At 40.7% G+C, this 14,185-nt stretch overlaps 1 protein-coding gene across 1 annotated transcript in view; it reads right to left on the bottom strand.

The window, feature by feature from the left end:
• Positions 1-14,185, bottom strand: part of iqsec3a (IQ motif and Sec7 domain ArfGEF 3a) — a gene marked incomplete at both ends in the record, with an annotated part of 148,042 nt that overhangs the window by 62,769 nt on the left and 71,088 nt on the right. The window contains one exon of the mRNA XM_081362751.1: positions 10,223-11,442. Within this exon, the coding sequence (XP_081218877.1) occupies positions 10,223-11,442 (1,220 nt within the window). The remainder of the gene's footprint in view (positions 1-10,222; positions 11,443-14,185) is intronic.

Here is a 14,185-nt window from a genome sequence, read left to right as displayed (position 1 = left end):
AAATTTTGGGGTGAACTATCCCTTTAAGGGTGAACTGTCTGAGCAAAGACGGTGCAAATATAAAACTGCCTTTCACTTTAGTGTGAATTAAATAAACTAGTGAGAGTGTAAAAAGTGTGTTTTGGGGAGTGAATTATCTAAAAGTACACAGGGCCAAAGGTGCTTCCATTTGAAGAAATGTCTCCATATCTTCACATCCAGAGAGACAGAAAGAGCTTTAGCTACATGTAGCTACACAAGCTACATTCACCTAACACTCAACTAACATCTGTGCTCTGATTCTATTCTGGCATTTTAAGAAAAAAGGGGGCAGGTGAACTGCAGACACAAGCCCTGCATAAAACATGACACTTACAAGACAGAAAGAGTGCAGCTTTTTGAGGCGATCATGGCCAGTTTCATTTCTTTAGACACAAACACACACAGACAGAATCAGACATCTATGTTCAAACCCACACACAAACCTCCATGTTTTCCTTTCTCCGCTCTCCTGCTGTTTTCCTCTCTTTTGAGGAAAAGAAACATTCCCATTCTATTCACGAGGCAGGTGAAAACTCAATTTAGGGTGGTATACTCACTCACCCCCTGTTCACGCATCAACGTCCTCTATATGTCCTTTACATGCTCTTTCCAACGTATGCACACACACTGCACTGCCCCCATAATCCTTCTCCTAATTATCTGTTTAGGGAAAGCACTTTCCAGTCCCCAAATATCTCTGTTAATCCAAAGTCTGATTTCAGTGTTTCGTCCCAGAGCACACACACACACACACACACACACACACACACACACACACACACACACACACACACACACACACACACACACACACACACACACCTACCTGCTTTAGATTCAGTCTGAGCTGTCACAGGTATTAGGCTACCCTGCAGAAAATGAACTGCTGGAACTAATGACAACCCCTCTCTCTTTTCACTCACTCTCTTGGAGCAAAACCTCCATTTGATTAAAAATTGGCTTATCCTTATCTGTCGGGGTGTTTGAGGTGATGACGTGAGGGTAAGGGAGAGACTTGTTTATTTTTATTTTGCTTTCTTTAATAGTGATAAAAGTTGATCGATTAACAGATTTAATCAAACTATTGTATTTGGCATATCACATAAATCCAAAGTAGAATAATATTAAACTAAGATACTATATCATGCATGTATAAAATGTCCATAATAATGCTGTAAAGCTTCTGAGCGAGATATGGTGTATGCCATTTCTGCAGGCTGCATAAAGTAATAGAGTCTTGTTTGTGTTTTTAGCAGGATGCTTAAACACTTTATTTGGAGTCCCTATGTAGATGAAATGTATGTACATACATTTTATTAAATTGTATAAAAACTTGAACTAAGTCATGAATTAATGGTTTCGCTGTTGTTGTTGTTTGCTTAACAAATTGGTTAAGTGAATGAATAAAATGACTCACTGATGCTTTAAGTCAGTTGTCACCAACTACTGGCCTAAGATGTAACCTCTAGAAAGGGTCAGTGGACAAATCTGAACAGATTCAAAAGTAAAACAATAGCTTCATTTTAGGGGGGCTTTTACATGACACCGATTTCAACATGCGCTTTGGCCATTTTGAAAACAGGTTTGAAAGTACACGTTTTTGAAAATGATAGCATTATTGCCTCTGTGTAATCTACAAAAAAGTGCATTTGTGAAATCAGTGATGTCATGCGCATGCATATTACGTGTTCAGTCTATAGGTGCTAAGTGTTTCTTTACAAAGTGACATCGCCAACTACTGGTGAATGGGGATCATTTTGACAACGTTGTCATCTGTACATGAAACTTTTTAAAAAAAGCAAAGGAAACCTTTTTTTGTTTGTTTTTAGAACATTGTTGCTGTGTAAACATACCCTCAAATGAACAATTTTCCCCACAAAATGTTATTAAAAATTGACCCCCAAAAAAATTTGAAAATGTAAAACATTATTTATTCATTGACAAAACTGTTCCAAAGAAGAAATCAATTATATGGGTTTTGAAAAACAAGAGGGAAGATGAGAGTGAATGACATCATCAAAATTTTCATTTTTGGGCGAACTATTTCTTGAATGACAGTTGAAGCTGAGTTATTTGAGGGATATAGCCATATGTTCAAAATGATCACAGTACTTTTCTTTATTTAAAAGAAATCTGATGAGCGGGTGGAAAATAAACAGCCTCCCACTCAACTTGGCAGGCAGTATATAGCCCTCCCAGCTGATTCAAAATCAAGTGCACACATACATTCACTCACCCATAAAGCAGATGTATTCCCTCTGTTACTTTTTACCGTGTATATTGCCATCATCAATGCAGGGCAAAGAAGGTTTCATATGGTGAAGATGGAAAACAAATTTGTAGATTTTGCACCTTTTTTTGCAAGATGGACAAAGAGCTGTTGTGCGTAGATGCAAGCCTATTTGCAAGTTATGTAAGCTACCACGTCAGGAACACACTGTTAGATGCTGTTTGGAAATCTGAATTTAAAGAAGAAAAAAAATATTCACTCATGACTCAGATCTACTCCTTTATTTGCCTGTGCTATTACATGCACACAATTACTTTCAGTACAAAATGCATTCATTAAAAGGTAAAAACAATGCGTTTCACCATAGACGCTGAGACAACAATGAAAGGGAAATCATGGAGATCTTTTATGGTGTACTAAAGAAAAGCAGTACTTAATCTGAATGAGCTTTTAACTTTTTAAAGCCATATTCCGCCAGTGGATTTTTATAGCTGATGAATAACTTTTAATTAGGCTCTCTATCTTCAGAGTATGGCAATGCTTTAAAGGAACTACAAATTACCCTGAAGTGCCACTGCAAGGTCATGGGGAAATAAATGCAGAAGTAAGGGTAAAAGTCATATATTTCTTCAATTATTGGGGTGGGATCTTCAATTTTCTTTTAAAATAGATGGTAAAATAGAAAAGAGGACACAGAACAGCAAACCAACTTTATATTAAGTCCTTTCATTACATTTAATGTAATTACAATTTATGTAATTTCATCTATAAATACACTATTGACCCTTACCTTACACCTTAACCCAGCCTTAAACCCAACCATACCATGAAACTTGTCCCTAACCTTACCCACATCCCACCCCAATAGCAGCAAAAGTGTTTTCCATTACAACTTGTACACAATAAGTACATTGAATAGTATGTGTCAAAACACCATTCAACATGTTGCATTCTCAGCATTGCCACGAGGGGAGCCATTTTGTGCAAAAAATTGTAAAGAGAACATCATGTTGCAAACAATCAGGAGATCCTTACCTCTGTGTTCACGTCCCATCCCTAATTACAATACACATGAGTTTTGCTTTGGGTGCTTGGGGGAAGAGCATGCTCCCTTGCGTACGAGCATGCGAGTGTGAGTACTGCGACCTGTTCTCACTCACTCAACGTCTGTCCCTTAATCGAGGTGGTGAATCGTGCAGTGGCCAGGTTACAGCTAGAATGGCCACAAGAACAAGAGACCCACAAGCGCTCAAAGTTAGAAGACAGATTTCTGTCCAGTGGCCAAGGGGACGGGCCCGAGCGACGGTCTCTCACCTTTTTCGAGGACCTCCATGAGGAGTTAAATTGTTCATGAGGGGAACCATATTCATTGCGTGTCTTTGTGTTCTCGATGTCGACTTATTCGACTATCGTGAGCGCATGGGCACATGCTTATATGATGATGCCTCAGGTGGAAGAAATGCCTGCTATCTCTCCCCTGGGAGCTCAACGTCATTGAATAAGCCAGCACTGCCATGCAGACTAAGCAGACGGCCCATGCTATCAGCCATTCTATGTCGGCTTTGGTTGCCATGGAGAGGCATCTGTGGCTAAACCTCATGGGCATCAAGGACAGGGACAAAGTGTTTCTACTTGCAGAGGGAGGCCCAGAAGCAGAGTGTGGTGAGGTGTGTGAGGAGGCCAGATTTAAGGACCATCATCTCCGCAGAGAAAAGGTCCTGAGGCTTTTGCACACAAGTCCTTGGTGGTGTGCCCCCTTGGGAATGGGTGCGTAATAATATATCAAGTAGCTCCTTCCCAACATCCTCACGACACCGTTGTTCCATCCCTGCTCCATGGTGATACCTTTGGGCCTTCTACACATGAGACCATTTCCATTGTGGCTTAGAGCCAGGGGATTTAATCCAAGGGCCTTTCCCCAGAGGCAAGGGTCTATGCGCCAAAGGCTTTGTACCCTTTCTATGTGGATCAGACCCCGAATCCTCACCTTGGACCCCACTCTAGCCATGTGTTGTTGTCGCAAGATGCTAATGACAGACTGGGGTGTGGTCTTAGATGACCATTCAGCCCAAGAGATCTAGATCTAGGTCATCATCTCGATTGGTACATCAATTGCTTCAAATTGATGGCTGTATTTCTAGCCCTGAAGTACTTCCTCCAGCAGCTAAGGGGCTACCATGTCCTAGTGCCGGTGGACAATACTACGGTGGTCATCTACATAAATCACCAAGGCGGACTGGGTTCGTGGCATCAGGCTAGTGCGGCAGGATCTGCTTTGGGCTCAGGACAAGTTCCTATCCCTCAGGGAGATTTACATTCCTGGGCATATGAATGTTGAACTCCACCCTGAGGTAGCCACAGGTGAGCACAATGCCCCCTCTACTTCTCTCTGAATCACCCAGCCCCCCTGGGTCTGGACGCCATGGCCCATGGATGGCTAAGAATGCGTCTTATGTTTCCATCGATCGCACTGCTCCTGGGAGTCCTGGCCAAGCTCTGTCAACAAGGGTCTTCCCTTTTATTGGTAGCAACTCGTTGGCCGACCAGAGTTTGGTTCTAAGATCTAATATCCTTCCTCAATGGCTCATCTTGGGCGATTCCAATCAGGAGGGACCTTCTGTCTCAGGCCCAGGGGACAATATTTCATCCCCGGCATGAGCTTTGGAACCTTCACGTTTAGCCCCTGAAGGGGACCAGCTAAGGGATGCTGGGCTTCCAGTTGATGTAGTACAGACTATTGTGCCATGGCCCAATCCACTAGAAGAATTTATGCCCTTAAATGTTGTATCTTTGAAAGGTAGTGTACTGCCAGATTGTTTCAGTGCTGGAGTTTCTGCAGAAAAAGTTGTCAACAGGCACATGTCCAGCTACTCTCAGGGTATTGGTCGCCACCATATCAGCTTGTCACGTCATGATCGACGGGGCTCCAATGGGGAAACTAGGCAGCTGAGGCCTCGCATCAAAGTGAAGCTGGTCGAGACCCCTTTTGAGCCACTAGAGTCAGCTCCTGTCAAGCTAAAGATTGGGGATTTGCAGGCTCTGCCGATCTAGTCTGGATTGGTGAAGGCTTTTTGCCTTCCACCTTCCTAAAGTTAAATTTTCTACTGTGCATCCGGTCATTATTGAAGCCTTCTGTCCTCCGCCGTCCACACAGGAGAAACTCCATTTACTGTTTCCAGTTTGTGTTCTCCAGACTTACGTCCACCGCACTAGCCAGTGGCATAATTCAGAACAACTTTTCATTTGCTATGGGGGCTGCAACCGGGGGGGACAGCAGCACAATGTACAACGGCACAAGCAAACAATGTCTTATTGGGTGAGGGATGCCATTGCCCTAGCCTATGAGGTGTGGACAAGCGTGGACCGGTAAGCATATATTTTACTTATATATTTTTATCAGAAGCGTACCCTCACTTTTTCAGGCAATTAATTCTTTGTACACATTGTGCGTTCTGTGCTTTTATAAGCAGTACGAACTGAACAGATACATTTTCTGCGCAATATGACTGTGACTGAAGACCAAATGTTTAATTTTGCATTAGTGGCGTGCGAATCACCAAAGGTGCGTTCATCAGCACGTTCCAAAAATGATAAGACTTGTGCAAACTGTTCCTATCGCGATGCTGATGATAAAATGGGCAACCCATTTGAATTTTATTGAGAATGTAGTAAAACGTTACAGAGAGCATGATCTAAAACAGCCACTAAAAAGACTGATGAAAAAAATGGAAAACATCATCCTGCACCAACATAAATTATAAAGCTTTTTCTATTGAATTTATTGTGGTCAATTTTGAGTAGTTGTAGAATTTATAATAGATAATTTTTTACTAAAGATTTATATTGCAACTGTGGCATGTTGTAGCTATAGTTTCTAAATGCGTAGGTTGCTTTTTTTCATAACAAATGCTATAGATTAAAATGTTAGAAAAAAGTTAACATTGGCCTAAGCAATAGTAATGAGGAGCCAACAATATTCTTACTTGTAATTAAATCCTTATAGTAACAAATGCTATAGTTAAACAATTACAAGTACTATGTTAGTTTTAAGGCCGAGCACAAGTTAGAAAGAGCTATGGAGAAAATGGACCTTCTTGAATTATCGACTAAACAATTGTTTTCCCCATGTGTAAAATGTGTTCCGCTAATACAGATATTAGGAAAAATATATTATAAGTAAATATATTTTGACTTCCCATTGCACTTTTGGCCAATATGGCTACTTTACACTTCAACCCCCAACCCCCCGCCCCCCGGCACCCCACCCCTCCCCCAAACCAAAACTACATAGGGAGACAACCAATCCCCCCATGACCCCCTCGCCCCCTCCCTGCCAACAATGCCCCATACCCTTTGGTGAGTACCGGCACTTTATTTTTTCCACTTCAAGCACTGCACATAGTTCAGCACAGTCCTGATTCAACCTTTCCCATCATGCTCCTCTGTGATGTTTTGCGTACAGAGAGCTCTTATCAAACTATGCCTCAGTCACTCTTGGCTGAACATAGACAATATACATGCGGGAGCAGAATTTTAATTGGTAGCGATGTGACACTGCAGAAATAAAGCCAATACGTTTTGTAAAGTGGAGCTGCATTTCTCCAGCTTTGAATTACAGATGTCCTTGTTGGAATGGTGTATGTGGAGGATATGACAGTTACAAGAGCAGACAGTTACTTTGCATGTTAATATTACTGAAATTAATACAAGAGGTAAATAGAAAAAGAAAGAGAGACATCTCTTTTGAAAACTCAAATTAGTAGATAATGAAGTAAAACAATACAAAATTAATAAACAGCTATAAAACTAATTAAAAATTCAATATGATAAACAAAATACACAAATTGAATACACATTAAATTAATTTATATTTATATACAAATTGTTGTGAAATATTCACACACATACAGTATATATATATATTTGTGTTTACCTATCACATTCATCTAAGAAACTGTGCCATTTTACTTGAATTTACTCTATACACAAGCTTTACAATTTCTAATCAGGCACTTATTGTAGCATCTGATTTCTGGCACTGCAGCAAAATAATGTCTGAATGCCTTGAGGGAGATTGCCATATTGCAGTCATGCATGAATTTTTGAAATTATGTTCCTTGCTAGTAAACTGACATAATCTTGATGTTATCTAATCCTTATAAAATCCATTATGTATGAATAAAAGAACAAACTGGTCCTGTATTAAAAAATAAAATCTGAACAAAACATGTTAAAATTAGGTTTCGGTGAAATGAGCTTGAGGAAATTAGCCAGAAGTTATTTGGATCAAAAATTACATACAGAATGGAGATAATTGCTATATGTAATTAGGTATAACAATAAGGAATTCAGGAAACAGGATAGAGATGAGATCTTACCCTGCTATAAAGATCTTTGCTATTAATAGTAAAATAATAGAATATTAAACATAGCTGCCAGCAGCAATTACATTTGATAACTTTTGAATAGTTGGTGGTCAATATTTATGTGGACATTATGACAATGATACCTACTGTATAAAGCAGTGTTTCCCAAACTTGTTGGACCCCCAACCAGAATACAATTTGTTTGTCACCCTCATCTGACACACCTGATTCAACTCATCAGCTCATTAGAAGGGAGTGCAAGAACTAAATTGTGTGCGTCTGAAAATGAAGACATCCAAATTGGGGCCTCTAGGATGGAGGCACTGCTATAGAGTTTAGTGTCAGGATGCAAAAACATTGTTGACATGGTGTTTACGCCAATGACTTCATTAAAGCTATACTGTATGGGATTTTCTTTCATATGACTACCAACTGAATATTACTTTCTAGCCCCTCCCATTCCGAGGGCGTTTTAACTCCTACGGTGGCCGTATTATTTCAAATCTGCCGGCAGCCATGAGTAATCTCCCCCTCGCATTCGTCACGGAGCCACTGAGTGTAAAAACGCGAAAGGCAAAGCTTGAATTTCCAGGTATGTCCCTCTTTGTCTAATGTATTTTCAAGATGGATGCGCAACATGGCTTCCGCCATTCGAGCGACTCGCTCGTATGTATTCTAAATGGCAGATTATACACTTACGAGAATACTTAATTAGTTGGTTGAAGTGATTACACATTAATGAGAATGTATAATTTTGAAAGAACAAAGTGTTTTTTGCTAAAAATCAACTTACAATATTACACAGTGTAGCTTTAAGGTATATCTGAAAAGTAACATTGAACACTAAAAGGCAAAATATAGAAGAAATCCATACAGTTACAGTTCTAGGGGCTGCCATAGACTCCCATCCAGAAATGTTGAAAACAGAAGTAGAAAGCTTATGAACAATATGTGCCTACTAGGGATGCTCATTTCGGTTAATTTTCCCGATCGACAACCGCCGATCGTTATCCGAGTATTAAACATTTACTGATAAGATTATAATATTGAATTGGCATTAAATAAAAATAAAATGACCCGTTAAAAATACAAACCATTTTGTTTGTTGTTAAAAAAATTTAACTTAAATAATTAACAAATTAAGATGACAAAAAGAAAACACTAAATCCGTTTGAAGAAAAAAAAAATCCGTCAGACCTAGTTTTTTCGTCAAATAAAAATACCAGGCCTACCTCAATCCACACCTTGTCTAGTTTTTTTTTTTTTTTTTTAATTAACATGTCTACATGATGTGGGGTTAGTCTGGAGCGCAGCCTGTTGACAGTTAGACCCGCGGCAGAAAACACCCTCTCCGACGGCACAGATGTTAAAGTCGCTCGCTAGAGTGGCCAGCTTCGGGAAGCACCTTTCATTTGTTTTCAGTCGTAAGTGCCACGAACTTTGTGCTTTGAAAGTTGTGATTTAAACGATTTTTTTTTCTCTGCTCAAAACGGGCTTCAATTCTAATAGTACATCTTGATGGGATTTCGTAATTGGGCTAAATATAGCCCAGTAGCTCTTGAAAACCTTCATCACAGACAAAACTGATGGGCAAAGTGTCTTTTATTTCATTGAACAGATTCTCTGCATTATCTCCTCAGATCGCCGTGCATCGCATCTTCTCCCTGATAACATGGAGGGCAAAGTTTGTTGCCCTTCATCAATCGATGCTTGTGGATGTTTGCTTCGCAAGTGATATTGCATTGTACTTGTACTACTTATATACAACTATATTTTGCAAGTAACTTCGCCGCCCTTTCTGTCGAAATGGTCCCACACAGTACTTCTTTTCACTTGCTTAATTTTGCATGCTCAGCGAAATATGTCTGTGGGCACGTGTGGTTGCGCGTATCGTTGCACCCCGTGAGTAAACAAATATAGGCTATATAGTATTTTTTTAACCATGCAGCAAAAAAAAAAAAAAAAAAAACTTTTAACTTTAAAACGTTTAACTGATAGTATTAATCGGTCAATTTTTTACTTTCGGTTAACGGTTAAACAGTCAATATGAGCATCCCTAGTGTCTACACCTACAATGCTTGGCCGCTAAATATTTTTCCCCGCATTTGCTCATCATTTTCCTTATATATCTCTTCCTCATGCACACAAAAAACTATAACCCAGATAAACACCATAGTCTAGTTACTGTAGTGTGCTATACAATTATTAGACAAAGTCTAACTTTTAAACTTTTTATGTCTTCATGTTTTCAATGGAGTTAGATGAGATTAGGGAAAAGGGAATGAGACAGCACTTTGAATAAAAGCAGTGCTATTAATAGCGTCAGACAAACCCAAGGTGACAGGCATCAGGGAGGGGGTGTTAGCCACAGCTGGAGACAGAATTGGATGACAGGAGTGAGACAGGGAAGTGAGACAGAGAAAGACTGGGATGTAGCGAGTTTTGAAAAGAAGCTATATTAGTGATAGGAGAGGACAACTTAATACATGGAGAGAGAAAATGGTTTTATAGCCTAAAATTTCTGGCATTAGTCACTTTAAGCAAATGTGATGTAAAGAGTCAAGGGCCCTTATGATTGGAGATAAAAGGTTCTCACGGTACTCACATGTTGAAGAGGTTTAGACCAATACGATATAGGCGTTTTCGCATGACGTCAGTGGAGAGGGTAGGAGATTTGCAACTGGTTGGGTTTTCGCAGTGGTACCTGGGCAAGCTAAGAATCATGGCCTGTAAAGCTTCTTTGGACGAGACCTCTGAAGTTGACCGGGCCGACGTGGATGTACTGCTGCTACTCATCTGCTCTGAGCTGTTGTCCGCTGTGTCTGACTCAATACGTTTAGCTTCCAAAACTTCTACATTTGGGGTGACTGGTTTCTCTGCAACCTCTGGTGGAGACAAGGTTTCAGAGGTTATTGCTGTCTGTGCTGGAATTGCTGGTTCTGGAAGTTCCTGTTTGTCCAGCACCAGAGGTGGTAGATCCTCCCCAAGTTCCTCCTCACTTGGTGGAGGGGCTGGGAAGTCGCCGTCTGGTATTTCCTCAACATCCAGCTCTGGAGGTGGAGGAGCTGGATCCTGAGGAGATGGTGGTGGCTGTCCTTGTTGAGGTTGTTCATTTGCATAATTAAACAGAGGTTGCTGTGGACTCTCAGTAATTATGGTCCCCTGCTGCACACAATTACCAAGAGAAACAGAAGTGGAGGACTCCATAACGGAAGAGGACATGCGAAAGTTCTGGCTATCAATTTGAACTGTTACATCCCGGAATGCCATCATCAGCTTGCTGGCACTCCGGGCCATATTCTCAGAGTTGTCCACTTGGCCAGTTCCGCTATGGAATGTGGAAGGGTCTGTGAGGCCACCTTCACTGACTGTCCCTGCCAACCCAGATTTATCACCAGCTGTACTAAATGCCTCTGAGCTAAACTGGTAGGTGCCACCTTCTTGGAGTGAACACATGGTCTTCATGCTCCAGTTGCTAAGTGCATCATCGATGGATTTAGCAAGAGACTGGACTTGCTCATTGAAAGAATCTTCAAGATCAGTGAGGGAGCCACCTACTGTGGTGGGCAGGGATGGGGACCGGACAAGGGGGATACTTGCTAAATTGCAGCCTTCAGCCAGCGCCCGTTCAGCTGAGATACCCTCTGTATTTTGCACCCGCACTTTTCGCAGGGAGATACGGCGTGGCAAACGACTTTCAAGGAGGGAGTTTCGGATCTTCTCAAAGTTTTTGCTGAGCTGATACTGGCGAAAGGCTGTCTGAATCTTGCAAGCGGCGCGCCGTGAGATGAGGTGGCCCCCATATTTGTGCTCTAACATTTCGATCTGAAAAAAAAGAGATGAGAAACGATGTCAGATAAGGCAACATTATGACAATCACAGAAAAATACCCACAGTAAGAGATGACAGCGTGAAATTAAATCAATAACAAGACTGAATACAGATTGCTAAATATCATGACATGCTGAGACAAAACAATTTTCCAGTCTTCGACTTGTCGTTCATGCAAAAAATCTTGAAATATGCCAATATGCCAATACACTATATACAACAACCAAAGCAATTACCTCACCATGAATAAAAGTCTTGAAGCGGTGCATTTCCAGTTGGGTTAACTAGACTACAGTATATGCTTTGGGCATTAAAAACTGCTTCACTCACTCCAACATTAATTTTGAATAAACATTTGATTAAATAATTTGTGGAGGTGAAAGTGTAGATAATACAGTCAAACTGTGATTTGACCTTGCAGGACAAGAAGAACTTGTGTAGTACATGATAATTTTGTCTAGACATTTACACAGCCAAAACTTTGATATAGCTACACTCATTCTTGAGATTATTTCTCCAGCTTGTGTCCCTTGAAAAAGGACATACTCTGGGAGCTGTTTGGCCGAAAATCAACAAGCACTTTCAGAAATTATTCGATTTTGAGTACCAGTGTGGTCAGAACAGTTTGGCTTTGCCTGCCACCATCCATCTATTTTCCAAATCACTTGTCCTATGCAGGGTCAAGAGGATACTGTAGCTAATCCCATTGTCTCGGGCCATAGGCAGTGAAACACCATAGGCAGTGGCCAGTCAATCACACGGCTTATTTAGCTGAAATGACAGAGTGCGGCATGCAACGTGCCATTTACGCACAAGACATTTCCTGCCATTAGGGGCATATTAGCCACTGTCATCTTCTCCAATCATTTGGTTCTCTCTGCCTCTAATCATTGTCTAATAGACTGTGGCATCTAAAGCACAAAAACAAGATGATAAATGACTTTATTTTGCGAAGAAATTAAATGATCTTGTTTGTCACATTTTTTTATTATTATTTCACAAGTTCACCCTTACATCAATTAAACAGAGTAAAAATTATGCGTATTTGGCATGCTGTCCGGGGGAGGGCTCCGAGCTTGGAAATTTAGCCCGAACCCAGAGTACTCCCCCGTTGTTGTAAGAGTATTTAGGACTAGAAGTGAGGAGATGGGGTGGTGGAGAGATGCCGTTAAACTGTCAACGAACGGAGGTAAGTTTGCAGTACTATATATACACCTCTTACCTCGTTGATTGGGTTGATTAGCAGAGTGTGGTCCACTCGTGTCTAATTAGGTTTGATTTTTTCTGAATGTGCTCCACATGTGTTTAATTAGGTTTAATTATCTGAACGTGCTCCTCCCAAACTTTGTTAATAAAACAGTGCTGCATGCCCCAGCCTTTCATAGATTTCACTTTAAATGTCCCAGAAGGGGAGTGATGGACCAGTAAAAGCTACAACATTAAGGGCCCTATTTTAACAATCTAAGTGCATGGTCTAAAGCGCAGGGTGCAAGTTCACTTAGGGCGTGTCCGAATCCACTTTTGCTAGTTTAACGACGGGAAAAATGGTCGGTGCGCCAGGCGCATGGTCTTAAAGGATTGTCCCTATTCTTATAATGAGTAATGGGTGTGTTTTGGGATTTATGTGCGTTAAACCAATCATAGTCTCTTCTCCCATTCCCTTTAAATGCCAGTTGCGCTCGCACCATAGCAGATTCGCTATTTACAAGACAGAATTTGATGGAAATTTCCGCAAGCAGACCATCTACGGCAGTGGTTCCCAAACCTGTCCTGAAGGACCCCCAACACTGCACGTTTTCTTTGTCTCCCTCATTAAACACACCTGATTCAACTCATCAGTTCATTAACCCATGTGATAATGAGCTGATGAGTTGAATCAGGTGTGATTGATTAGGGAGACAAAGAAAACGTGCAGTGTTGGGGGTCCTTCAGGACAGGTTTGGGAACCACTGATCTACGGGACAAGCCGGATTCCACCATATTTTTATGTACACAATAATAATCTCTTACATTGTAATCCTTTTATTTTAAATATTTAGCATGTTTGTGTGCTGCTGTGCGTCCCTGTGTGTTTAATAAGCAGATTGTACGCGCGTTGTGGACCCGTCTCTAAGTGTAAGATAGGACCCTAAAAGTGAAGTTGGCATTGGAGCTTTGGTTTTGGCTGAAAAACTAGATTCAAATTTCACTTTTGTTCATCACAGCAAGATTAGGGCATTACGGTATAACCAGACAGCAACTCTGACTTCATAAGATTCCATTTGTAGTCACAATATTACTTTCTATGCTGAGGGAAAGAGTATTCATTTGTACAAACAATCTTTGGATTCTTTCTAGAATGGTTTGAAAGTGAATTCAAGACTCTAACTCATATCTGAAGCTGGATTTCACCAGCTAGTCTCCTTTTGTGTTTCCATCAGCTGTCAGTGGTCTTGTCCTTTCCTGGGTGAGCTCAGATTAGAGGTCATTCAAGTCCTACCGTTTCAAAACGTTCTGATAAGACAGAGTGAGCTGATCCAATCAGTCACTGTTACGGATTCAAACTCCCTGAGAGAAGTTTGAATAACACCAGAAAGCCATCTTATCTTAGCAATCTACATTTATCTCAGACTAGGTTAGAAAGGAGATATATGTCTGGGGAATATTAAGTTCTGAATAGGGCCTGAGTTTCTTTTCAGAAAAAAACTATGAGCTGGGAACTCTACTTCATTCAACCCTCCTATGTAGTTCATAACCT

Source organism: Scardinius erythrophthalmus (assembly GCF_964197995.2).
Source record: "Scardinius erythrophthalmus genome assembly, chromosome: 4".
NCBI classification, from domain to species: domain Eukaryota; kingdom Metazoa; phylum Chordata; class Actinopteri; order Cypriniformes; family Leuciscidae; genus Scardinius; species Scardinius erythrophthalmus.
Note: the sequence above shows the minus strand (reverse complement) of the source record. Positions and strands in the feature narration are given on the sequence as shown.